The sequence below is a fragment of the Carassius carassius genome, chromosome 24 (genome assembly GCF_963082965.1).
Source record: "Carassius carassius chromosome 24, fCarCar2.1, whole genome shotgun sequence".
Taxonomy (NCBI): domain Eukaryota; kingdom Metazoa; phylum Chordata; class Actinopteri; order Cypriniformes; family Cyprinidae; genus Carassius; species Carassius carassius.
Genome location: NC_081778.1, coordinates 9,036,869 through 9,064,552, shown reverse-complemented (window position 1 = coordinate 9,064,552; position 27,684 = coordinate 9,036,869). Strand labels below are relative to the sequence as shown.

General features: G+C 44.6%; 1 protein-coding gene across 1 annotated transcript in view; it reads left to right on the top strand.

Annotated features, from left to right (window-relative positions):
- dnah5 (dynein, axonemal, heavy chain 5) overlaps nt 1-27,684 on the top strand; it is a 215,682-nt gene that overhangs the window by 64,573 nt on the left and 123,425 nt on the right. The window contains exons 27-39 of the mRNA XM_059507404.1: nt 2,370-2,608; nt 3,089-3,329; nt 3,408-3,607; nt 8,042-8,195; nt 9,809-9,972; nt 10,181-10,337; nt 10,515-10,727; nt 10,835-11,059; nt 13,112-13,284; nt 14,065-14,243; nt 14,533-14,720; nt 15,241-15,435; nt 27,510-27,644. Coding sequence (XP_059363387.1) covers nt 2,370-2,608; nt 3,089-3,329; nt 3,408-3,607; nt 8,042-8,195; nt 9,809-9,972; nt 10,181-10,337; nt 10,515-10,727; nt 10,835-11,059; nt 13,112-13,284; nt 14,065-14,243; nt 14,533-14,720; nt 15,241-15,435; nt 27,510-27,644 — 2,463 coding nt within the window. The remainder of the gene's footprint in view (nt 1-2,369; nt 2,609-3,088; nt 3,330-3,407; nt 3,608-8,041; nt 8,196-9,808; nt 9,973-10,180; nt 10,338-10,514; nt 10,728-10,834; nt 11,060-13,111; nt 13,285-14,064; nt 14,244-14,532; nt 14,721-15,240; nt 15,436-27,509; nt 27,645-27,684) is intronic.

Genomic DNA, 27,684 nt, shown 5'->3' with positions numbered 1-27,684 from the left:
GTGCAGGCAAGCGGGCAACTGTGCAGGCTTGCGCATTGCAGAAAACGCTGAGACAGTCACAATTCCTGGAACTGAAACAGCGGTGCGCTTGGGTGAGAGCTCGGCCACAGCGGAACTCGTACACCTGCGCTTCGATGAAGCAGCCATCGTTAGTAGTGCCGACGCAGCGTCACACAGGAGGCTTTAGATGGCAACACCGCTTTTGCCGCCGTCCAGCAGAGGGCGGACAAAGGTGCGTCGCTATCGCCTGTTCCACCGGCGGAAGTGAGTGGTAGTTCCTGTTTTTAGCATCATCAGTGTGGAGAATGCTAGTGAGACAGACGAACGAGTTCGTGCTGAATATGGAGCGTTCCAAGCCTTCGCCACCTCTTCGTGAAGCTCAGGAAGAAATGAGGCGGGCTTTGAGAAGTACGCTCATCCGAGAAGTTCGCCCCGGCTCCTTCTCGATGTCAGCTCGTCTGCTGGGCTTCTGAGCAGAAGGCGCGAAATCCTCGGAGCTCGCCCAGCCCTCACTGCCCGAAGCTAGCAGAGAGCGCGTGTCCTCTTCCCCCGACGCGGCCCTGAGATCAACCTCCTCGGACGACGCACCGGCAAACAGCGGGCGCTGCCCACCGGGAAGCGATGCAGGGGGGGCCGGTGAAGCAGGGCGAACCGGCGAGCTCGGTTGAGCTGAAGACGGTTCCAGAATCCGCTGGAAGCGATGCTTTTACGGCGCCTCAGCGCAGCGGAGAATGCAGGCTCAGAGAAAAAGGCCAGGCGAGTCCTCAGAGTCACCATGGCAACAGCTCGCAGTGGGGGCATCCGCCGTCAGCGAGCGAGCGCTGCATGATCTTCACCCAGGCAGGAGACACAGATGACGTACCGGTCTCCCTCGCTGAGTGGGGTTCTGACGAGCCGCAGGAAGGCATCTTAAAAAAGACGCGAGCTCTTTTACGAGTGTGTGTCGCAGGGCGAACACACACACACACACATAAAGAACAGCTTGTATATAACAGGATTGAAAGGATATAGGCGCCGGATAGCGCAGCAGGAACGGCAATGGAAGGCGGCGATGCCAGCAGCTTCAGAATGGCTCGTCCTGCTGATGTGCTTTCTCAGACGGCGCTTGCTTCCTCCGTGATCCAGCGATGCGTGAGCTTCGCTGAAGAGATGAAAAAAATCAGGTGAGTCAGCCTTTTCGAGCTCCTTTTATAGGTTGGGCCACACCCGTTTCGGCGGGAAGTGGCAAGAAGGGCGCGAAGCGCCCTTATTGGTCTGATGTTGCATCAGCCCGCGCTCGATAGGCTGTGCAGTTGCCGCAGAACAAGCCAATGAGCGAACGAGCCGTCTCGCCTATGGCTGTGTACTGCTGCAAATGCGCTTTACAAAAATACAAAATTAAGGATAATTTTTTGCTTCAGTATTTCGTGAAAAGAGACTTTTCCCCGTAGCGTCTTAGCTAAGACGCAGTACGAGAGAGCTCTCGTAAGAGAACCAAATGTGTGTGTGTGTGTGTGTGTGTGTGTGTGTGTGTGTTTTAAAGTTGGTTTTAAATTGAACGTGAGATTTCAACTCCTTTTACACATCACATATTATGGATAGTATTTTCTTAACATTAATTAATGCCTTTTTATTCATTTCAGATAACATTAAATTATTTATCTCTTCATTGGCTTGGTTAGTTGCTGATTTAAATAATTGTCTCTCTCTCTCTCTTTGACTTGTCATAGAAGTCATAAAAACCTAGTGTCCTACATAAAAGACAACATTGATGTTTCTAAGATGTTGAGTCGGTACTTCCTTTTTTCCTGTTGCATTTCCTAAAATAAAAATAAAATTCTCACCTGGAAAGACTCCAGACATCCTCGTCCTTTTCAAAGCTGGTTGTAGACGGGGAGCATGTGGCCTGTAGGTCTAGGTATCAACATATACCATATAGATCAAACAAACATTGATCCTGTCAAGGCGTCAATACACTCACTTTTGCTCAGCCATTTTTTTTCAGGAAGAACCCAAACACCTGACTGGAAGTGGGTAACAGGTCAGGAAGGAAACTCCACAGAAACCCCCACAGCTCTGGTTACAGATACAACCATCATATATCCAGTAATAAACACAACACAAGTCAAATCTGAGACATGTTTGAACTTTTGATTTACACACACCTCTGTCATGTCAATCAAGGGTGACAGGACCCAGTGACATGGCAACCACTTTGACAGACAGGCCATATAGTCATAAATCAATCCAAACTGACCATGTACACTTTTGACTACCTGTCAGTCTACGCTGACTGCACATACATAAATCAGGCCATAAATCAGGGTCATAAATCATCAAGATTTGAGACAAAGGATATGATAATACTACTATGGTCTGGTGTTCCACAGAATCGCTTTGACAACCTGTTCCGCAAGTACATAACATACACAGGTGGGGAGGAGCTCTTTGGCCTACCTGTTACCCAGCATCCTCAGCTGCTTGAGATCAGAAAACAGTTGACACTTCTTCAAAAGCTCTATGGACTCTACAACAGTGTCATTGACACAGTCAACGGCTACTATGACATATCATGGGCTGACATCAATATTGACAGAATAAACAATGAACTACTTGAGTTTCAGTTGAGGTGAGAAGGTTACAGAAGTCAAACTACATTTCTGAATATCCACTCTCTGGCAGTCATATAATAAGTTACACTGAAAAGCATGAAAGCACCAGGGCATTTCAACTGTGCTGGTCTGTTCTGGGTAATTACAGAAATTTCCTATGCCTGTCAAGAACTGAAATTAAAGCTCCAGTGTTTTGGAGCAAGTACCAGTGTAACAAATAACTTTTCATAATAAGATGACAAATTAAGAGTTTACTGTCAGATATAATTTACATAAACTTGAGTTCTGTACAATGGGAATGAACATTTGTATGGTTAACAACAAGTTTTTTGCAGTCAGCATTTTTTTACATTCATTTTCCACTAATAGTGGACAACATTCCACAAATCTAATAATAAGTTATCTTTAAACATGAAATCAGGAATAACAATGATATTTGCAATATTTGGCATATTCATTACCCTGCTGAGAGGTTTTTATATTGTATTTTTTTGCAGGTGCCGTAAGCTGCCACGGGCCCTTAAAGAGTGGCAGGCATTTCTGGACCTCAAAAAAACTATTGATGACTTTAGCGAGTGCTGCCCCCTGCTGGATCTAATGACTAACAAAGCCATGATGACACGTCACTGGAAGAGGATTACTGAGGTTACAGGTCACACCTTTGAAGTCGAAACTGATAACTTCAAGCTCCGCAACATCATGGAAGCCCCACTACTGAAGTACAAAGAAGAAATTGAGGTCAGAATTTTGTTTTATATATATAGTTTTATAGCTCTTTATTTAAAAAAAATCATAGTGTAACAACCATTTTTGCAGGACATCTGTATTAGTGCTGTGAAGGAGCGTGACATCGAGCAGAAACTCAAGCAAGTAATTGCAGAATGGGACAACAAGACCTTTACCTTTGCTCACTTTAAAACCAGAGGTGAGCTCCTTCTGAGAGGAGACAGCACATCTGAGATCATTACAAACATGGAGGACAGTCTAATGGTGCTTGGCTCACTTATGAGCAACAGGTGAGTCATTAGACTAACATTTAATTTCTCTGGAAAATTCTACTATCTGTGCAGTTAAAGTAGTTTATTTCTAGTGACATGTCATGGCTATGAAGATATCCATAGCGGTTTTATGATAGTCTGTTAGGTATAATATTTTCTTTTTTTTCCTTAAGTAATTTTGCCACTACATATTAATTAAAGGTATTAGTAGATTCTATACGTATCTGCTAACACTTTATTTTGATGGTACCCTAACAGACATTCTGTTGACTAAAAGTAACTTTGCATGGACATGTCAACTTATTCTAGTCAAGTCACCTTTATTTATATAGCGCTTTAAACAAAATACATTGCGTCAAAGCAACTGAACAACATTCATTAGGAAAACAGTGTGTCAATAATGCAAAATGACGCATGTGACATAGTGATTGTGGGCACTGAGGAGTGGGCACGTTTAAAAATAGTTAAAGGCAGTTCATCATTGAATTCAGTGATGTCATCTCTGTTCAGTTAAATAGTGTCTGTGCATTTATTTGCAATCAAGTCAACGATATCGCTGTAGATGAAGTGACCCCAACTAAGCAAGCCAGAGGCGACAGCGTCAAGGAACCAAAACTCCATCGGTGACAGAATGGAGAAAAAAACCTTGGGAGAAACCAGGCTCAGTTGGGGGGCCAGTTCTCCTCTGACCAGACGAAACCAGTAGTTCAATTCCAGGCTGCAACAAAGTCAGATTGTGCAAAAGAATCATCTGTTTCCTGTGGTCTTGTCCTGGTGGTCGTCTGAGACAAGGTCTTTACAAGGGATCTGTATCTGGGGCTCTAGTTGTCCTGGTCTCGGCTGTATTTCAGGGCAGTAGAGGTCATTTCTAGGTGCTGATCCACCATCTGGTCTGGATACGTACTGGATCCGGGTGACTGCAGTGACCCTCTGATCTGGATACAGACTGGATCTGGTGGCTACGGTGACCTCGGAATAAGAGAGAAACAGACAAATATTAGCGTAGATGCCATTCTTCTAATGATGTAGCAAGTACATAGGGTGTTATGGGAAGTGTTTCCGGTTCCGGTTTACCTAATTAATGCAGCCTAAAAATCCTTTAACGGATTTGGATATTAAAAGCATATTGGTATGTTATGTGTAAGCCAGGTTAAAGAGATGGGTCTTTAATCTAGATTTAAACTGCACGAGTGTGTCTGCCTCCCGAACAATGTTAGGTAGGTTATTCCAGAGTTTAGGCGCCAAATAAGAAAAGGTTTGATTTTGATATTCTAGGTATTATCAAATTCCCTGAGTTTTGAGAATGTAGCGGACGTAGAGGATTATAATGTAAAAGGAGCTCATTCAAATACTGAGGTGCAAAACCATTCAGGGCTTTATAAGTAATAAGCAATATTTTAAAATCTATACGATGTTTGATAGGGAGCCAGTGCAGTGTTGACAGGACCGTGCTAATATGGTCATATTTCCTGGTTCTAGTAAGAACTCTTGCTGCTGCATTTTGGACTAGCTGTAGTTTGTTTACTAAGGGTGCAGAACAACCACCCAATAAATAAATTACAGTAATCTAACCTTGAGGTCATAAATGAATGGATTAACATTTCTGCATTTGACATTGAGAGCATAGGCCGTAATTTAGATATATTTTTGAGATGGAAAAATGCAGTTTTACAAATGCTAGAAACGTGGCTTTCTAAGGAAAGATTGCGATCAAATAGCACACCTAGGTTCCTAACTGATGACGAAGAATTGACAGAGCAACCATCAAGTCTTAGACAGTGTTCTAGGTTATTACAAGCAGAGTTTTTAGGTCCTATAATTAACACCTCTGTTTTTTCAGAATTTAGCAGTAAGAAATTACTCGTCATCCAGTTTTTATATAGACTATGCATTCCATTAGTTTTTCAAATTGGTGTGTTTCACCGGGCCGCGAAGAAATATAGAGCTGAGTATCATCAGCATAACAGTGAAAGCTAACACCATGTTTCCTGATGATATCTCCCAAGGGTAACATATAAAGCATGAAGAGTAGCGGCCCTAGTACTGAGCCTTGAGGTACTCGATACTGCACTTGTGATCGATATGATACATCTTCATTCACTGCTACGAACTGATGGCGGTCATATAAGTACGATTTAAACCATGCAAATGCACTTCCATTGATGCCAACAAAGTGTTCAAGTCTATGCAATAGAATATTGTGGTCAATTGTGTCAAACGCAGCACTAAGATCCAATAAAACTAATAGAGAGATACACCCACGATCAGATGATAAGAGCAAATCATTTGTAACTCTAAGGAGAGCAGTCTAAGTACTATGATACGGTCTAAATCCTGACTGGAAATCCTCACATATACCATTTTTCTCTAAGAAGGAATATAATTGTGAGGATACCACCTTTTCTAGTATCTTGGACAGAAAAGGGAGATTCGAGATTGGTCTATAATTAACTAGTTTTTTCGGGGTCAAGTTGTGGTTTTTTGATGAGAGGCTTAATAACAGCCAGTTTGAAGGTTTTGGGGACATATCCTAATGACAATGAGGAATTAATAATAGTCAGAAGAGGATCTATGACTTCTGGAAGCACCTCTTTTAGGAGCTTAGATGGTATAGGGTCTAACATACATGTTGTTGGTTTAGATGATTTAACAAGTTTATACAATTCTTCCTCTCCTATAGTAGAGAATGAGTGGAACTGTTCCTCAGGGGGTCTATAGTGCACTGTCTGATGTGATACTGTAGCTGACGGCTGAATGGTTGCAATTTTATCTCTAATAGTATCGATTTTAGAAGTAAAGTAGTTCATAAAGTCATTACTGCTGTGGTGTTGGGAAATGTCAACACTTGTTGAGGCTTTATTTTTCGTTTCGTTATGTTTGTTTTCTTCTAAAAGAGAAGAAAAGTAATCGGATCTAGCAGTTTTTAATGCTTTTCTGTAGGATAGGATACTTTCCCGCCAAGCAATACGAAATACCTCTAGTTTTGTTTTCCTCCAGCTGCGCTCCATTTTTCGGGCTGCTCTCTTTAGGGTGCGAGTATGCTCATTATACCATGGTGTCAAACTGTTTTCCTTAACCTTCCTTAAGCATAAAGGAGCAACTGTATTTAAAGTGCTAGAAAAGAGAGAGTCCATAGTTTCTGTTACATCATCAAGTTGTTCTGAGGTTTTGGATATGCTAAGGAATTTGGATATATCAGGAAGATAACTTAAAAAGCAGTCTTTTGTGGTAGAAGTTATGGTTCTTCCATACTTGTAACAAGAAGTAGAATTTACAATTTTGGCTATATGAAGTTTGCACAGAACTAAATAATGATCTGAGATATCATCACTTGGCTGAATAATTTCAACACTATCAACATCAATTCCATGTGACAGTATTAAATCTAGAGTATGATTTCGACAATGAGTAGGTCCTGAAACGTGTTGTCTAACCCCAATAGAGTTCAGAATGTCTATAAATGCTGATCCCAATGCATCTTTTCATTATCAACATGGATATTAAAATCACCAACTATTAAAACTTTATATGCAGCCAGAACTAACTCGGATGTAAAATCACCAAACTCTTTAATAAAGTCTGTCTGGTGCCCTGGTGGCCTCTATACAGTAGCCAGTACAAACATAACAGGGGATTTATCATTAACATTTGTTTCTCTGGATAATGTTATATGAAGCACCATTACTTCAAACGAGTTATACTTGAAGCCTGCCCTCTGAGAAATCCTGAAAACGTTGTTATAAATTGAAGCAACACCTCCCCCTTTGCCTTTTAGACGCGGCTCATGTTTATAACAGTAATCTTGGGGGGTGGACTAATTTAAAATAATGTAATCATCAGGTTTTAGCCAGGTTTCTGTCAAACAGAGTACATATATAATATGATCAGTGGTCATATTATTTACAAAAAGTGTTTTCGTAGAAAGGGATCTGATTCAATAAGCCAAGCTTTATCATTTGTTTATCCATATTGCATCTGTTTTTTATTTGTTGAACCTCAATTAAATGTTTTATCTTAACTTAGTTTGGACATTTTTTTGTATTTTCTAGTTCGGGGAACAGACACAGTCTCTATAGTGTGATATCTAGGTGAAAGAGTCTCTATGTGCTGAGAATTAACTGACCTCTGTGACTGTGATTGAAACTAGGGTTCTACTAACCCTAACCCTAACCTAACCGTCTAGTAATAGTCTAATGAGAGTTAGTTGACATGTAGTTGCAAATTTACTTATAGTAAATTCCTTAGAATGTCAGAAAGTGGACTGTTGTAATAAAGTGTAATATTATTTACTTGTGAATTTTGCAAATTGACTGTGTTGTGGCATTACATTTAAATGTGCATGCGGTTGTCTCAAATGTACACTTAATAAAACATAAGTCTATCAAATGGAATGAATCAATATCAATTATTAAGCAGATCATCTGATGCCCAAGACATTGTGTCTCTCTATAGATACAATACACCGTTCAAAGCTCAGATCCAAAAATGGGTTCAGAACCTCTCCAACACAACAGATATCATTGAGAACTGGATGACTGTGCAAAACCTCTGGATTTACCTTGAGGCTGTTTTTGTTGGTGGAGACATTGCCAAACAGCTGCCGAAGGTAATATCAGTAATTTAGTCTTCCATACATTGACACCAAGATTTTACCCTTTTACTGAAACTGAAGAAACAATGGGAAAAGAGTGAAGAAACAAGACTAGGTCAAGATAATGACTGATTTTAAACCCACATATTCCCTATGAGTATCATGGCTCAATGTGTTGGAGCATGTTTACTAACTGCCTGATATTCAATGAATCTATCAGTTTAAGATAAAATTTTTAAAAATGTTACAAGACAAGATGCATTTTATGATATGTTTGTTGTGTTTTTCCTTATAATAGAAAAGCATAAGAAACTCATTATAATTACATACTTAAAATGGTTTACAAATGCACTTTATGATTGAAACTATATATCCTTACACTTAGGTTGATATGACCAAAATCTTATTTCACGGTATTTCAGACAGGAACCACTTTGGCAAGTTTACTTGAGTTTATTGAACACAATTCATCTTTGGCGGTATGGTTCCTTATGGGGGTTCTTGCTCCCAGAGTAATTTAACATACAAGAGCTTTAATGTTAACCCCCTGGAACCATGGATTTAGAAATACATAACAATTACGACTTTTAATAAAGTCTCTAAAGCAAACAGTGATAATCATGTAGATGTGGCAGTGGGACGTGTATCCTGTAGCCTGGTTATGAAGATGGTTATCTCTCAGCAGTGAGGTCCATACCAGCTAAGATTTTGGAAGCCTTAGTGGTCTGAAACAAAGAAGACGACTGCCAGAAGGTGCGCAGTAATGTGCTCATGCTTATAATGGGGAGGGAGGAAGGGTTGTGAGCCGTTGAGCATACTTAACGAGCAGTATTGCCACGTATATATATGTCCCGTGTCTAATAGGAGAGAGGTGGTGATTGGAGTGATTTGACAGCTGACTGCATCAGCTGTTCACAGCCTTGCCTCCGTGGCCTGACTAAACTAATGCTGCGCTCGATTAAAGTTTTTATTGCCCAGCAACAATATATATGTATCTCAATTTTATTTTATTTTGTTCCATATAAAACAAAGAAGCAAATCACAAAAGATAGGTCAAATACAATAGAAAAGTAAAAAAAATGTAACCAAAAGTTTAGATTTTTATTTTTTTTCAGCTACAGTAGGTTTATTTTGCCTGGCATGTAGCAATTTATACTACAAAATTTGAATAATCAAGTGTAAAACTAAAACACTGTGTGGTCTTTACTGTATGAATCAAATATGAACTTATTCTTGTATGAAAGATACAAAACGATTAGGTCAAGAGCAGTGAGTGATTTTTTTTAGTCTTTTGTTGTTTAACATTACTGACAAAGACATCAGCAGGTTAATTAGAATGCTGTCCTTTTAAAACCGAATGCATGGATCCAATATATTGTACTGATACACATCCAGTTCACCCAACTGTTTTTTTATGTAACTAACTAACTGTGTTTATGTGAATTATCAACATGATTCTGACATAACTGCAAGCTAACTGCAAGCACTATTAGACACAAAAGAGAACTGAATTAGAGATAGAATGCTAGCCCGTGGGCACCACATGGAGTTAATAAATGTTTTATCTATTAAATTAATACTAATGAGAAAATCTTTTTAACAGTGTCAAATGAATCTTTTCATTTTAGGAGGCGAAGCGGTTCTCCAACATTGATAAATCCTGGGTGAAAATCATGACTCGAGCTCATGAAATGCCCAATGTTGTCCAGTCATGTGTTGGAGATGAGACTATGGGTCAGCTGCTGCCTCACCTGCTGGAACAGCTAGAGATGTGTCAAAAATCCCTCACAGGGTACGTCACAAATTTGTTTGTCACTCAAGTCCTTATATCAGGTTTCAGCAGTTTCTTTACCAAGATGCACCTGGGAACTTTGCAGTTCTATTGTCACAGGTGACAGTAGGTTGAGTGGGAAATGAAATCTGTGTGAGGTTGAGTAGAGCTCTTCAAAATGCAGCTATTTTAAATGCAGCTATTTTTCCCCCTTTTTTCTACTTTGCAGGTATCTGGAGAAGAAGCGTTTGCTATTTCCACGTTTCTTCTTTGTGTCAGATCCCGCACTGCTGGAGATTTTGGGCCAAGCATCTGACTCACACACCATCCAGGCTCACCTGCTCAACATCTTTGACAACATCAAATGTGTCCGCTTCCATGAAAAGGTGAACACTACTTTAAATAAGCAACATATAACTCTTTGACCTTCCTTTCCAATAATTTAGACATCCTGGAACAGTTGCTGCATGTCATTGTCATGTTTTATGATTATGTTTTTAATATTAACTTAAAAATATCTGCTGCTAAATTAAACCATCATTATTGCTACAATTTGTTTTTAGATGTATGATAAGATTCTGGCAATATTATCCCGAGAAGGTGAGACAGTTGAGCTGGACAGGCCTGTCATAGCGGAGGGTAATGTGGAGGTCTGGCTTAATGCACTACTGAAAGAATCACAGAGGTCTTTGCACCTTGTCATCCGTCAGGCTGCACTTGCCATTCAAGACTCTGGCTTTGAGTTGATAAAATTTTTGGACTCCTTTCCTGCACAGGTAGTGTCACAAAATAGTGACAGTGATCACTTGTGACCACAACTTGTATTGTAAATTAAGCAAAATGATACAGTATATTAACCAGACTGCTGGTTTACTTTATTTAGGTTGGTTTACTGGGAATCCAGATGATCTGGACAAAGGATTCTGAGGATGCTTTGAGCAATGCCAGATATGACCGTAAGATCATGGCTAAAACCAACCATTTTTTTCTTGAGCTCCTCAACAATTTGATTGATATGACCACAAAGGACCTTGGAGCTGTTGAACGGATAAAATATGAAACACTAATCACCATTCACGTGCACCAAAGGGACATCTTTGATGATTTGGTGAGTGCCTTAAGGTGATGATACACGGGGCAGCTTTTTGAGCAATGTTGTTGGCCAATGTTGCCATTGTAGCAACAATCACTTTCTGGGGAATAATTAACTCAAGTGAAGTGAATATTCATGAGTCTATGAATATGATGTGCTTATTGCTTACAATTATTAAATTACCCAAAAAGGGAATATTTAATTATTTAAAGGTAAACTTACCTAGAATTAATTTAAGTTATCTAGACAATCTGTTCGTCCCGTGAACTGGATGCTAGACTTCCTTATCAAAAATCAATAAAAATACCCTTCTTACAAACTCCAAGAAATATGAATCTTCTGATCAGGAAAAAAATATATTTTCTGTGTCTGTACTATTTAGATTACTGAAATTAATTCCTAGAAAACAAAGCTTGTAGCTTAGATCACACGATTCAGGGACTTCGATCTTGATGAGCAATAAAACGGTTCAATTCAAGCAAATTATTGTATTTAATAAAAGTAGACTAAAGAGTACATAACTACAATTCACACGGAGTAAATATGAGTATATAGCAAAACAAACAGTACAATTTAAACAAGATAATCGAATGAGAACAGTAATGAGATAGAGAGGGAGAGAGAGAGAGGAAGAGTGAAGGCAGATCTCAGAGTGACAATTTTCAAACAGTTAACTTTGCAAGAGACCCCAAGTCATTGGATAATTTCACAAAAATGGAATAGCCTAGACAACCTTAAACAGCAATTTTAAGTTGTGATATAAGAAAGTATACTTGCTTTGATCTGGCTCTTGTGTGTAGCTGAGTTCAAATTGTCCGTTGGTGCAGCTTCTGCGTTGTTCTTTCAGGAGCAGATGATGTGCGAGCTCGATGGTTACAGTAAACATTATAACTATTCCACTATGCCACGTGAAGACATCTAAGCACATAAAGAGATACATTTAATACATTTAGAGGTAGTTTTATCAAAAAGGTTAATGTGCAGGCCAGAAATACCGGTGTGTTGGTGTGTGTGTGTCTGTGTTGTGGAATTTGTCGTCGTGCCGTGAGTGAAAAAGGCGGGTGTTTGTCTTTCCTTTGAGGCTCACGCGAGTATCTCTGGACTGTCTCGAAGGTGTAATAACTGTCACCCTGCCATAGGATGTTGCCGACATCGCGGCACCCGAGTGGTGAGTTATGTTGGAAGATGTTGTAAAACGAAAGTCCTTGTTTTTTTTACTCAAGTTCTGGTCTTTGAGTGCAGAGTGTATTAGAGAGTCAGGATTCATTAATATGGAACAGATGGTTGAATACCATCCGCTCATTAGTGTTACACCATCAATGGCCAATCAGGTGAGACATAGGGCCACAACCAATCTAAAGTATCCAGATAAATATCCTTGCACTTAGGTGATATGACCAAAATCGTATTTCACAGTATGAAAATTTTTATTTCTCAGTAACAATATATTTCTCAGTTTTATTTTATTTTGTTGCATATAAAACAAAGAGGCAAATCACAAACGATAGGACAAATAAAATAGAAAAGTGATAAAAAAATGTAACTTTAGTCAGATAGAAATTTGTTGCCCATTCTCAATGGGAAAGTGCCCAAGCAACATTGCTCAAAAAAGTTGCCTTCTATAGGTATCACTATTTTAATCCAGATTCTATTAATCCAATGTGTATGGTATATGCTACAATTGCTCAGAAAACAAGTTTTTTCTTGCCTTGCCTTTTATCTTTCCTTATTGTTATTCTAATAAAGTCTCTGCACTGTTGTTAGTTGCTCATTTGACTTCATCATGTAAGGATTTTAGAACTTTATATTTACCTTTTGTAAACAAACCTCCATTTTTAAAGTTTTGCCTTTGCCAATTTACAAAAGGCAATTTAGCTAATTACAGGCACCCAAATTACAAAACCGTAAAAAAGCTTCCTCATAATTTGAATGTCAACTGGCAAGGTTGGATGTCTTAATATCTCTGAATGCCAAACAGCACTCAGACAATTCTAAGTATTCGTAGACATTGTCTTTGAGACAACTCTAAAAGATAACCACTCAGCAAAACCTAATCTTGTCACACAGTGTCGTTTGCACATCAAAAGTCCCACAGACTTTGAATGGTTGAAGCAATGCCGCTTTTACTTTAATGAAGACTCGGATAAGATGATGATCAACATCACTGACGTGGGTTTCGAGTACCAGAATGAGTTTCTTGGCTGCACCGACAGGCTGGTCATCACTCCTCTCACTGACAGGTGCTATTGGCAATTACAAGCTTGTTTACCTCTGTTTTTCCTTTGTGGGATCATTTATGTATAATTACATTCAGATGTGATTTATTACATATCATACAATTATAAATTGTGCCCAGTACAAAATACAAAAGACCAAGAAGTGGATTAGCATAAGAAATAATATTATTTATAAGAAAAAATTATATTCTCAATGGTGATTCTCATTATCATTATTGTAATGCATGTTGTAATACTACGGTTTTTATAATTTAAATATTCATAAATTAAAGGCTGTTCAACAAATACTACTAGTATGTATAAAAACTGAAATAATATCTCACTTTACAGTAATAAGAATTATTAGTATTATTTATTTATTTATTTATTACATTAAGATAATTTATTACCAGAATTGTCAATAATATCACTGCAAAAAAATAGACCCAATGGTCTTTAAGCAAAATATACATACATACATACATATTTACACATTACATGTAGCACATTATTTAATTTTTTATTTTTTACTTTCCATGCAGTCAACCAGTAATTTGTGTTTTGTTCTCATAGAAAAGAAAATCTGCAAGCCCCTAAAAAAACTAAAGTTTTTGTTTTCTTCAGAGAATATGTATGGAATTAAAGAGTAACATTTTGTTGTGAATATACTAAATGCATATTTACAACAGACAAAAATACTGATTAAGAAAATGCTTCTTTGCAGTGCAAATTCTACTTTTTGATTAATATTAAAATATATTAATCTCTGCATGATATTAATGCCATTTTCAATATATTTCCCAGATGTTACATTACTTTAGCTCAAGCTCTGGGAATGAGCATGGGCGGAGCCCCAGCTGGGCCAGCAGGGACAGGAAAGACAGAAACCACTAAGGACATGGGCCGCTGCCTGGGCAAATATGTGGTGGTATTCAACTGCTCCGACCAGATGGACTTCAGAGGCTTGGGCAGAATATTCAAAGGTGCCACATGTGTGCTCAATGCAGATTTTAAAAACAAATGTAACTTTATTCTTGCAAGTAAAAAAAAATCATATTCATGTAATGTAATTATAAATGACAAAACATGTGAACTCTGTAAGTAATCAACTCTAATTCATTACCCATACTCAAGTAATTTTCAGATGATATGGTGTGTGAAATTAAACATGAATAACCAATTTCTTTGATTTTTATTTTTATTTTATTAGAATATACTTGTTCTTTTTGCAATCTTGAAGATGATTTATTTTATTTTTTTCTTTCTTTCTAGGTCTTGCTCAATCTGGCTCCTGGGGTTGTTTTGATGAGTTTAACCGTATCGACCTGCCAGTGCTTTCAGTAGCAGCTCAGCAAATTGCCATTGTACTCACCTGCAAGAAAGAACGGCGGAAGAACTTCAACTTTACAGATGGAGATAACGTGGAGATGAACCCAGAATTTGGCATTTTTCTTACCATGGTGAGCTGGTGTCTTTGTGTCTTCTTTAAAACATCACTCATCTCAAAAATATTTACTTTAACACTAGGAAGTAGGAATTCTACTGTGACTGCTCATCAACTAAATTCTGTATTACTGTGGCAAGTTGCAATGTGTTATTTATTGGTGGCTTGTATCACATTGCCACTCTTTAAAAAATAAAAGCAATAAAATGTAGAAATTTCTAAAAACAATAAACCACTGAACCTATGTGTAACCATAATTTTATCACTAATATGGCCATACAATTATATGCAGAGAACATTATTTATGCTTTTTGTAAATCCCTCCTACTTTTTTTCCATATTTTATAGAACACATTAAACATTTTACAGTTACTTATAGACATCTCATTTAGATACAGTTACTTATCTCATTACTGTTTGTGAAAATCTGTGAGAAAAGGTCCAATAAATTGGTGGTTAGAGTGGAAAAAGGTTACACATATACAGTAATATATGTTGTTATTTTCACCTTTTTTTATCTCCTTTTCTCTTTTCAGAATCCTGGATATGCAGGGAGGCAGGAACTTCCAGAGAATCTGAAAATTAACTTCCGCTCAGTGGCGATGATGGTTCCTGACAGACAGATAATTATCAGAGTGAAACTGGCTAGCTGTGGCTTCATTGACAATATTGAACTAGCCAGGAAATTCTTCACTCTATACAAGCTGTGTGAGGAGCAGCTCTCTAAACAGGTGACTGTCATTGGTTGCAATATAACTAATAATCAGTATAACTAATAATAAATATAACTATATAACTAACAATCAGATATTCATTGAGTTCTGCCCTACTCATTGTGAACTAGATTAACAAGTAAGGATAGAAAATACTGTTCTTGTTCAGGAATGTGTGACAATGACACGATCCAGGTGGATTAACACAGTATTTTTAATTGTTTCCAAATCTTTACCTAAATCTTGATGCTGTGGATAAAATGTGTCAGCCTTCGTTCTTGAATAAACTTTTACATCATTATATATAACTTAATTTACATATAAATTAAGGTAATTGTAAAAGTAATGTCTTGGTTACGTATGTAACCCTCGTTCCCTGAAGGAGGGAACGGAGACGTTACGAATGGGATCTCGCCCGAGAGCCCAATCACCTTCGAGTGGTACAAAACGACCCAATGGTACACAAAGTACCTTGGTCTGCGGGATTTGCATTGCGAGCTCCGCCCCGCAGAGTGGGTATATAAGGAGCAACGCGGGCAAATCGCATTCAAGTCTTCGCTGAGGAGCCGAGCCAGTGTCCCGGCCATTCAGCAGAACAGCAATGTGGCAAGGGGACGTAACGTCTCCGTTCCCTCCTTCAGGGAACGAGGGTTACATACGTAACCAAGACGTTCCCTTTCAGTCGGTCACGTTCGACGTTATGAATGGGGTCCCTTACAAAAGGCCACATGGGTGTCTTCCAGTGACCCGTGTAAGTGATAGCACCCTGTCGTAAGTCCAGCACGAGTGAGGGCCTATAGCTCAAACAGAATACACTGGGTAGCATATTCCAACTGGACGTATGCTAGCAGGCTGCCTGCCCGTGGGAGGACTTACAGAAGGCAGGTATCCACCAAGTTGGTGATACATAAGAACTCTGAGGTACCCAGCCCGCAGGGTTGAAGTTTCAACGACAGAGCTGGCAAGGGGCTTGCAAAGGGAAAGATATATGCTGCGGAGAGACTTACTGTGGACATACACCGTGGGATTGCCCAGAAAAGGGGAATCACAACACATGGAGGCACCTAGTCCCACACAGGGCTGACCAAAGGGCATGTACGCAAGTGTTGGACTCTAACAGTGCTGGAGGAACCTCGGATTCTGACTGAGGAACTCACCTTAGGGGAATAGTGCACGCATCCAGTCCGCGGAATGGAATGGCCCAGCAAGCGGATTGACACCGAGCAGGTCCTTACTGGCCCGAAGGGGCGAGTACCCGGGAGGACACTGGCTCTACACGGAGATTATAAAATCTTGCGAATGTGTTAGGTGTCGCCCAGCCCGCAGCTCTACAGATGTCTGTTAGCGAGGCGCCATGCGCCAGCGCCCAGGAGGAAGCTACACTCCTAGTTAAGTGAGCTCTCACCCCTAGGGGGCATGGCAGGTCTTGAGCCTGATAAGCCAGGACAATAGCATCCACTATCCAGTTGGATAACCTCTGCTTGGAGACAGCCTTTCCCTTCTGCTGGCCTCCGTAACAGACAAAGAGCTGGTCTGAGGTCCTAAGGCACTGAGGTCTGTCCACGTAGGTGCGGAGCGCACGTACTGGACAGAGCAGTGCCAGGGCTGGGTCTGCCTCCTCCAGGGGCAGCGCTTGCAAGTTCACCACCTGATCCCTAAAAGGAGTTGTGGGAACTTTGGGCACGTACCCAGGCCGGGGTCTCAAGATAACGTGAGAGTTAGCCGGCCCAAATTCCAGGCACATTGCCTGAAGGTCCCCGACCCTCTTCACCGAAGCCAAAGCCGTCAGGAGTGCAGTTTTCAAAGATAAAAACTTTAGCTCTACTGAGAGCAAGGGTTCGAAGGGAGCTCTCTGCAGTGCTGAACCACTGTGAGGTCCCAAGAGGGGACTTGCTGAGGGCGAGGCGGATTGAGCCTCCTTGCTCCTCTCAGGAACCTGATGATCAGATCGTGCCTCCCTAGAGACTTACCTTCAACAGGGTCATGGTGAGCCGAAATGGCGGCCACATAGACCTTGAGGCTGGAAGGAGACAGCCTTCGTTCCAACCCCTCCTGAAGAAAGGAAAGCACTGACCCAATCGTACATTTCCAGGGGTCCTCACGCTGTGAAGAACACCAAGTGACGAAGAGGTCCCACTTCAAAGCATAGGCGTGTCTGGTGGACACGGCTCTAGCTGAAGTGATGGTAGCTACCACCTGTGGTGGCAAGGTACCTAAACCTTCCGTGACCCATTCAGAACCCACACATGTAGGTTCCACAGATCGGGACGTGGGTGCCAGAGGGTGCCCCGTCTCTGAGAAAGAAGGTCCTTCCTCAGAGGAATTGGACAGGGAGGGGCTGTCGTGAGGAGTACAAGTTCGGGGAACCAGGTCCGGCCGGGCCAGAAAGGCGCAACCATGAGGACCTGCTCCTCATCCTCCCTGATCTTGTACAACGTCTGTGCAAGAAGGCTCATTGGGGGAAACGCATACTTGCGCAAGCCCAGCGGCCAGCTGTGTGCCAGGGCGTCCGTGCCGAGAGTGCCCTCGGTCAGGGAGTAAAACAACAGGCAGTGGGAATTTTCTGGAGAGGCAAACAGGTCTACCTGAGCATCTCCGAAGCATTCCCGAATCAGCTGAACCGACTGGGGGTGGAGTCTCCATTCCCCGGGGCAAGACTGCTGCCGTGAGAGCTCGTCGGTTGCACGATTGAGCCTGCCCGGAATGTGAATGGCACGAAGCGACCTCAGATGCTTGTGACTCCACAAGAGGAGATTGGCGAGCGAGTTGCGACATGCGGCCGGAGCGTAGACCACCCTGATGGTTGATGTACACTACAGTCGCAGTGTTGTCCGTACAGACCAGAACGTGCTTGTACTTCAGCAGGGCCCTGAAGCGGTGCAGAGCAAGCCGTACTGCTAGCAACTCGAGGCAATTGACATGCCACTGTCCAGGAGCCCGACGCAGCATGCCCGTTGCACATGGCACCCCAGCCCGTGGCAGAGGCATCTGTTGACAGAACAACATATCTGGACACCGGTACTAGGGGCACGCCGGCCCGTAGAAACGAGGGGTCCAACCACAGGGTGAAGTTTCGGTGGCAGGCCAGAGTGATGGTCACTCGGAGCGTGCCCTGTTGCCATGCCAATCTCGGGACTCGGTCATGAAGCCACTGCTGAAGCGGTCTCATATGTAAGTAAGTAACCCGAGCGGTATGAATGCCGCCGCGGTAGCCATATGCCCCAGGATCCTCTGAAACAGTTTCAGTGGAACCGCTCTCTTGCCCTCGAAATGTCTCAGGCAATTCAGCAGTGACTGCGCGCGCTCGTTTGTAAGCTGCGCGAACATAGCGACTGAGTCTATTTCCATACCGAGAAAAGAGATCCTCTGCACAGGCGAGAGCTTGCTCTTTTCCCAGTAGACCTGAAGACCCAGTCGGGCGAGGTGTCTGAGCACCAGATCCTTGTGCTCGCACAACCGCTCTCGAGAGTGAGCTAGGATCAGCCAGTCGTCGAGGTAGTTGAGGATACGGACACCTTGTTCCCTGTTAGGAGCCAGGGCTCCCTCCCCGACCTTCGTAAAGACACGGGGAGACAGGGCCAACCCGAATGGGAGAACCTTGTACTGATATGCCTGCCCCTCGAAAGCAAACCGAAGAAACGGTCTGTGTCGAGGAAGAATGGAGACATGAAAGTACGCGTCCTTCAGGTCGATCGCTGCAAACCAATCCATCGGACGAATGCATTCGAAAATGTGCTTGTGCGTTAGCATCTTGAACGGGAGTCTGTGCAGAGCTCGGTTCAAGGCACGCAAGTCCAGGATTGGCCCAGGATATCACTCCCTTTGCCAGCAGGGTCGCGACCTCCACGCGCATGACAGGGGCATCTTTGCCCACCATCGTCGCGTGGACACACCCAAAACCTGGGGGGACGCTGGGCGAACTGAATCGCGTAGCCGAGCCTGTGCGTCCGGATGAGCCAACGGGAAGGCCCGGGGAGCTCTAGCCAGGCTCCCAGAAACTGAACCAGCAGGGTCAAGGGAACTACAGGCGTACCCACGGTGGGGCAGCGTGGTGGAGCAGACAGCCCCGCCATGGGAGGCATAGCGTCCCTTAGCGGGGGCGGAGTGCGGGCACTCGTTTGACTCCAAGTAGCACATAGGGCATGAGAAGGCAAAGCGTTCTCGAGCCGGCTTTGCATGGAAACTGGCAAAGGGAGAGGAGAGCGAGAGCGGCGAGGAAGCACATCGCCAACTGTCGTTCGTGGCCTCTTGGGACCCGGAGGTAGAGGAAACAGCTCTTTTAGTGAAGGTTTGGGTACCACTGGCCGCAGGGCCAGTGGCGGAACAAAAAGAAAACAAGAACAAGGGATTCTTCCCCTGGCCCTCCTCCGGGGGAAGGAGTGGTCCTGCTACCATCTCCTGACGAGCTGACGTCTCCAGTTCCGGGTCGCCTGTCTCAGGAACGCCACTTGGCCAGGCGTTTGGTAGGCTTAGGGGCAGAGACGGGTTGCGCCGCCCTTCTGCAGCCATCTCGGGAGTGGAGGAGGCCACAGGTGGGCGCCCTCTGCGACGAGCAGGCTGAGGCTGCTGCGCCGGCGGTGGGGTGGAGGCAGCAGTGGGCCGCCGGGGCAGGATGTGTCTGATGGCCTCAGACTGCTTCTGGGTGGCAGAGAACTGCTGGGCAAAGCTCTCTACCGCGTCGCCAAAGAGGCCATCCTGGGAGACTGGGGAGTTGAGGAGCTGAGCCCGATCAGACTACCTCATGTCTGCCAGGTTCAGCCATAGGTGGCACTCCTGGACCACCAAAGTGGACATCACCTGACTCAAGGAGCGCGCAGTGACCTTCGCCGCCTGGAGAGTGAGTTCGGTAGCAGTGCGCGCCTCCTGCAAAACCCCTGTGTCAGCACTGCCCTCGTGCAGCTTGGCCTGATAGACCTGAAGTGAGGCCATGGCATGCAGGGCAGAAGCGGCCTGGCCCGCAGCTCTGTAAGCCTTGGCCACAAGCGTGGATGAGAACTTACAGGCCTTGGAGGGCAGCTTGGGACCGCCACGCCAAGTGGAGGTGCTCTGTGGACACTGTTGCATCGCAACAGAACGCTCCACCGGGGGAATCCCAGCATACCCCTTGGCCGCCCCGCCATCGAGGGCAGTGAAGGTGGAGGAAGTACCAGAAAGGTTTCGGGCAGTTAAAGGTGCCTTCCATGAACTGGTTACTTCCTGGTGCACCTCCGGGAAGAAAGGAACCAGAGGGGGGTACTTGCAATCCGCATGAGCAGCCCCCAGGAACCAATCATCCAGCCTCGAGCGCTCGGGACAGGGCGGAGGATTCCACTCAAGCCCGATGCTCTCCGGTGCCCGGGAAAGCACGGCCGTCAGCTCGGGATTGGACTCAGACAACGCAGCAGAATCCTCATCTCCCGAGGACTCAAGCCCGCCTTGTGATGCGGCGATCGACATATGGTCCTCTTCGCGAGCCCCGAATGAGATGTCAGGAGCCTGAGAGGGTCCAGCAAACTCATCCGGAAACTCAACCGGCTGCGGTGTCTGTGAGGGGGGTGTGGCCTGAGGAGGTTGGCTCGGCGGGGAAGCCCACACAGTAACCCTCAGATCATCCTAGCCACCAGCCGAAGTAGCCCTCTTACGAGAAGAAGAGCTAGAACGGGCTGTGGCAGAGGGGACTCTATACCTTTTAAGGTAATCGAGTCTGGATCTCAATGCCGAGATGGTCATGTCCCCGCAATGAGAACATGAGCCATCCACAAACGCAGTCTCAGCGTGCTGGGAGCCCAGACACGTGATACAGCGATTGTGGCCGTCACGAGGAGCGATGTATCGACCGCACCCAGAAACACACGGGCGAAATGACATCTTTAAAAAGATGCAAATCGACCCGTATCTCTTTTATGAAAGAAATTTGCTCTTTCAGAGGTGTTGAAGCAGCACGCGATGTGCTCGGCTCCGAAGCAAAAGCTTGAATGCATGTTGCTCGCATTGCTCCTTATATACCCGCTCTGCGGGGCGGAGCTCGCGATGCAAATCCCACAGACCAAGGTACTTTGTGTACCATTGGCTCGTTTTGTACCACTCAAAGGTGTTTGGGCTCTCGGGCGAGATCCCATTCGTAACGTCGAACGTGACTGACTGAAAGGGAACTAAAATTTTCTAAAATGACTAAAAGTGTCATTTGTGAGTATGTTGTAGGCAAGTTAAGAATAGATCTGTTCACCTACATTATACCACTTGTAAATATGCTTTGCAATGTCATATTTCTTTTCAGCTCATTCATTAAATTATTACCACTTTCTTAGTACATTTTACTGAAAATTGCACTGTTCTTGAAATTCATTCCTATGGGACATTCTTTAAAATTGTCCTTGCAAACAACAGTAACAAATGTAACCAGGAAAATTGTCTTACACTAAAAATGGCATTTAGAAATTTTATATCTGGCCAAGATTTGTCTGATGCATTTTCATTTACATTGAACTAGTGTAAAATAATGACACTGTGACAAATGTATCAGGAGTTATGACTGTGTGAATGTCTTGTTTCTTAGCACTTTAGCACTGTTTAGCACCCCCAATGGGGTGATCAGGACAATACCATGCCAATCCATCCATCCACCCATCATCTTCCGCTTATCCGGGTCGCGGGGGCAACAGTCTAAGCAGAGACACCCAGACTTCCCTCTCCCTAGCAACTTCTGCCAGCTCTTCCGGGGGAACCCCGAGGCATTCCCAGGCCAGCCGGGAGACATAGTCCCTCCAGCGTGTCCTAGGTCTTCCCCGGGGCCTCCTCCCGGTGGGACGTGCCTGGAACACCTCCCTGGGAAGGCGTCCAGGAGGGCATCTGAAATAGATGCCCGAGCCACCTCAGCTGGCTACTCTCGATGTGGAGGAGCAACAGCTCTACTCTGAGCTCCTCCCGAGTGACCGAGCTTCTCACCTTATCTCTAAGGGAGCGCCCAGCCACCCTACGGAGAAAGATTTCGGCCGCCTGTATCCGGGATCTTGTCCTTTCGGTCATAACCCACAGCTCATGACCATAGGTGAGAGTAGGAATGTAGATTGACCGGTAAATCGAGAGCTTTGCCTTACAGCTCAGCTCCTTCTTCACCACAACAGACCGGTACAGCGACCGCATTACTGCAAAAGCTGCACCGATCCACCTGTCAATCTCCCGTTCCATCATTGCCTCACTCTTGAACAAGACCCCAAGATACCTGAACTCCTTTACTTGAGGCAGGAACTCTCCACCAACCTGAAGTGGGCAATCCACCCTTTTCCGACTGAGAACCATGGCCTCGGACTCGGAGGTGCTGATTCTCATCCCAGCAGTTTCATACTCGGCTGCAAACCGTCCCAGTGCATGCTGAAGGTCCTGGCCTGAGGAGGCCAACACGACAACATCATCCACAAAAAGCAGCAACGAAATCGTATGGTCCCCAAACCGGACCCTCTCCGGCCCTTGGCTGCGCCTAGAAATTATGTCCATAAAAATTATAGTAGTAGCCCTTTATTGTCACTAGTCACAAGTACCAGCGAAATTAGCCATCAACCTGTCCATACATACACAACATAAATACAATGGGGTAGACAGAACAGGAAGACAGGGAATTGAGAAAGAAATACAGTATAACATTAGGAAAGTGAAGAGAAAAAAAACCAACACTCATACTATGCTCCTTTTGGGAGTACAGTATGGGAACATGAAAAAACACCTCAGCAACAAAAGCACATACACCATAAACACACTTTGCAACTGGGGACGGAAATTGGGGGGGGGGGGTCGAGGTAATCCAGTGCAGGCAGCAGTCGTCCTACCCTGCAGCTAGAAAGTGCTGGTCATGGACCCGCTTGACAGACGCATTGCTCCTTATATACCCGCTCTGCGGGGCGGAGCTCGCGATGCAAATCCCACAGACCAAGGTACTTTGTGTACCATTGGCTCGTTTTGTACCTCTCGAAGGTGTTTGGGCTCTCGGGCGAGATCCCATTCGTAACGTCGAACGTGACCGACTGAAAGGGAACTAAAATTTTCTAAAATGACTAAAAGTGTCATTTGTGAGTATGTTGTAGGCAAGTTAAGAATAGATCTGTTCACCTACATTATACCACTTGTAAATATGCTTTGCAATGTCATATTTCTTTTCAGCTCATTCATTAAATTATTACCACTTTCTTAGTACATTTTACTGAAAATTGCACTGTTCTTGAAATTCATTCCTATGGGACATTCTTTAAAATTGTCCTTGCAAACAACAGTAACAAATGTAACCAGGAAAATTGTCTTACACTAAAAATGGCATTTAGAAATTTTATATCTGGCCAAGATTTGTCTGATGCATTTTCATTTACAATGAACTAGTGTAAAATAATGACACTGTGACAAATGTATCAGGAGTTATGACTGTGTGAATGTCTTCTTTCTTAGCACTTTAGCACTGTTTAGCACCCCCAATGGGGTGATCAGGACAATACCATGCCAATCCATCCATCCACCCATCATCTTCCGCTTATCCGGGTCGCGGGGGCAACAGTCTAAGCAGAGACACCCAGACTTCCCTCTCCCTAGCAACTTCTGCCAGCTCTTCCGGGGGAACCCCGAGGCATTCCCAGGCCAGCCGGGAGACATAGTCCCTCCAGCGTGTCCTAGGTCTTCCCCGGGGCCTCCTCCCGGTGGGACGTGCCTGGAACACCTCCCTGGGAAGGCGTCCAGGAGGGCATCTGAAATAGATGCCCGAGCCACCTCAGCTGGCTACTCTCGATGTGGAGGAGCAACAGCTCTACTCTGAGCTCCTCCCGAGTGACCGAGCTTCTCACCTTATCTCTAAGGGAGCGCCCAGCCACCCTACGGAGAAAGATTTCGGCCGCCTGTATCCGGGATCTTGTCCTTTCGGTCATAACCCACAGCTCATGACCATAGGTGAGAGTAGGAATGTAGATTGACCGGTAAATCGAGAGCTTTGCCTTACAGCTCAGCTCCTTCTTCACCACAACAGACCGGTACAGCGACCGCATTACTGCAAAAGCTGCACCGATCCACCTGTCAATCTCCCGTTCCATCATTGCCTCACTCTTGAACAAGACCCCAAGATACCTGAACTCCTTTACTTGAGGCAGGAACTCTCCACCAACCTGAAGTGGGCAATCCACCCTTTTCCGACTGAGAACCATGGCCTCGGACTCGGAGGTGCTGATTCTCATCCCAGCAGTTTCATACTCGGCTGCAAACCGTCCCAGTGCATGCTGAAGGTCCTGGCCTGAGGAGGCCAACACGACAACATCATCCACAAAAAGCAGCAACGAAATCGTATGGTCCCCAAACCGGACCCTCTCCGGCCCTTGGCTGCGCCTAGAAATTATGTCCATAAAAATTATAGTAGTAGCCCTTTATTGTCACTAGTCACAAGTACCAGCGAAATTAGCCATCAACCTGTCCATACATACACAACATAAATACAATGGGGTAGACAGAACAGGAAGACAGGGAATTGAGAAAGAAATACAGTATAACATTAGGAAAGTGAAGAGAAAAAAAACCAACACTCATACTATGCTCCTTTTGGGAGTACAGTATGGGAACATGAAAAAACACCTCAGCAACAAAAGCACATACACCATAAACACACTTTGCAACTGGGGACGGAAATTGGGGGGGGGGGGGTCGAGGTAATCCAGTGCAGGCAGCAGTCGTCCTACCCTGCAGCTAGAAAGTGCTGGTCATGGACCCGCTTGACAGACTGGCAGTACAAAGCGACGAAGGCGAGGGATGGGGTGGGGAGGTGAGTGCATATCTGTATATGTGTAAGAGTTTGTGTATTTGTAGGAGAGTTGCGATTCTCTCTAGATGCCTCAGTCCACAGATTATACAGTGTCACAGCAAGTTGCCATGGAGACAGCCTTGGTCAGGTCCTAGACAGAGTCAACAACAATCAGCAGGTGTCTTGTGGGAAACGGGTTGAGGAACGCAGAGCGTCTCATTGCCATGCTTTCCAAGGGGAAAATTTGTTATCCAGCCAAGGCCAAGCTGGGAGTGGAGCCGAAAGAAAATAAGATACCAGTTTTTTTGGTCTTGTAGCCGCATTCCAATTTAATGGTCACTATGATTGTCTTTTTTGGTCTCCAAATCCTCCAATTTCCTTTCCAAAGCCGTGAGCTTCACCGTGATGCTATCCATATTGAGGTTAATAGTCTCAGTCTCAATGCTGACCGCTCTGCCCACTGCTTCAATCATGACGGGCAGCCTTGTGAGGCTTTGGACAGCTGTTCCCATCTTCTGAATTTCCCGATAACCCAGGGCAAGGCCTAATCCAATCAGCAGAAGACCTGTTTTCATGGTTCTGAATAGGTAGATGTCTTCAATGTCCTCCATGGAAAGAGCCGCCAGACACACGACCCGCCAATTCGCCCACGCGTCCATCATGTAGCCAGGTCTGACTTACTGCAGGCAATGCGAACCAAGCTCTTGCTCCGGTCGTACAGGAACAAACAGCCCTAAGCAGGGGGCCGCCGACCCCATACTCCCAGAGCACCCTCCACAGGATGCCACGAGGAATACAGTCGAATGGCTTCTCCAAATCCACAAAACACATGTGGACTGGTTGGGCAAACTCCCATGAACCCTCCAGCACCCTGGAAAGGGTATAGAGCTGGTCCAGTGTTCCACGACCGGGACGAAAACCACACTGTTCCTACTGAATCCGATGTTCCACTATCGGCCTTCTTGAAAAGAGGGACCACCACCCCGTTCTGCCAGTCCAGAGGTACTGTCCCCAACCGCCATGCGATGTTGCAGAGGTGTGTCAGCCAAGACAGCCCCACAACATCCAGAGACTTGAGGTACTCAGGGCGGATCTCATCCACCCCTGGTGCCTTGCCACCGAGGAGCTTTTTAACTACCTCGATGACTTCAGCCCGGGTGATGGACGAGTCCTCCTCCGACTCCCCAGCCATTGCTTCCTCATCGGAAGACAAGTCGGTGGGATTGAGGAGATCCTCGACAGGCACCGGAGACCTTGCGGCCACAGCTCCGAGCAGCCGCAGCGACAATGGAGGTGGAGAACATGGTCCACTCAGACTCAATATCTCCAGACTCCCTCGGGATCCGGTCGAAGCTCTGCCGGAGGTGGGAGTTGAAGATCTCTCTGACAGGGGGCTCGGCCAAATGTTCCCAACAGACCCTCACAATACGTTTGGGTCTGCCGAGTCTGTCCAGCTTCCTCCCCCGCCATCTGATCCAACTCACCACCAGGTGGTGATCAGTTGACAGCTCCGCCCCTCTCTTCACCCGAGTGTCCAAGACATATGGCCGAAGATCTGATGACACCACCACAAAGTCGATCATCGACCTCCGGCCTAGGGTATCCTGGTGCCAAGTGCACTGATGGACACCCTAATGCTTGAACATGGTGTTTGTTATGGACAAACCGTGGTTAGCACAGAAATCCAATAACAGAAGAGGCTCCTTCCCCGCCAACGAGGTGACATTCCACGTCCCTAAAGCCAGATTCCATGTCCAGAGATCGGGTCGTCGGGGGTCTCTGCTTCATGGGGGGAGGCCCGGCCACCAGGCGCTCGCATACGAGCCCCAACCCCGGGCCTGGCTCCAGGGTGGGGCCCCGGCTGCACCATGCCGGGCGACATCTTGGCCCTTGCTGTATTTGTCAACATAAAGGGGGTTTGTGAACTGTTCTTAGTCTGGCCCGTCACCAGGGACCTGTTTGCCTTGGGAGACCCTACCAGGAGCATATAGCCCCAGACAACATAGCTCCCAGGATCATTCGGGTACTCAAACCTCTCCACCACGATAAGGTGACAGTTCAAGGAGAGGGTCCATGCCGATGTGTCCCCAAATTGAGCACTACCTTTTGACCAAGATTTATTTCTCTATGACTTACAGTTAGTTGCAAGCGGAAATTATTAGGGTTTAAGCACTTTAGAGCCTTCAAGTGCATGTGTAAAAAGATGTATTATTTTCCATTAAGGCATTGAAAAAACAAATATTTTCAGCAATAATAGGTCATTAGTGCATTTAAGGTCATAGAACTATAGTGGTTTTTAGTATTGTTTTATTGCTGAACTTAAGCTGAGTTAAATTTTTTTCTCTCTTAGGTCCACTATGACTTCGGTCTCCGCAATATTCTGTCCGTCTTGCGCACACTTGGAGCAGCAAAACGGGCCAATCCTAATGACACAGAGTCTACTATTGTCATGAGAGTTTTGCGAGATATGAACCTATCCAAACTGGTAAGAGTGCCAGCACGCATACAGACATATTTCACATATC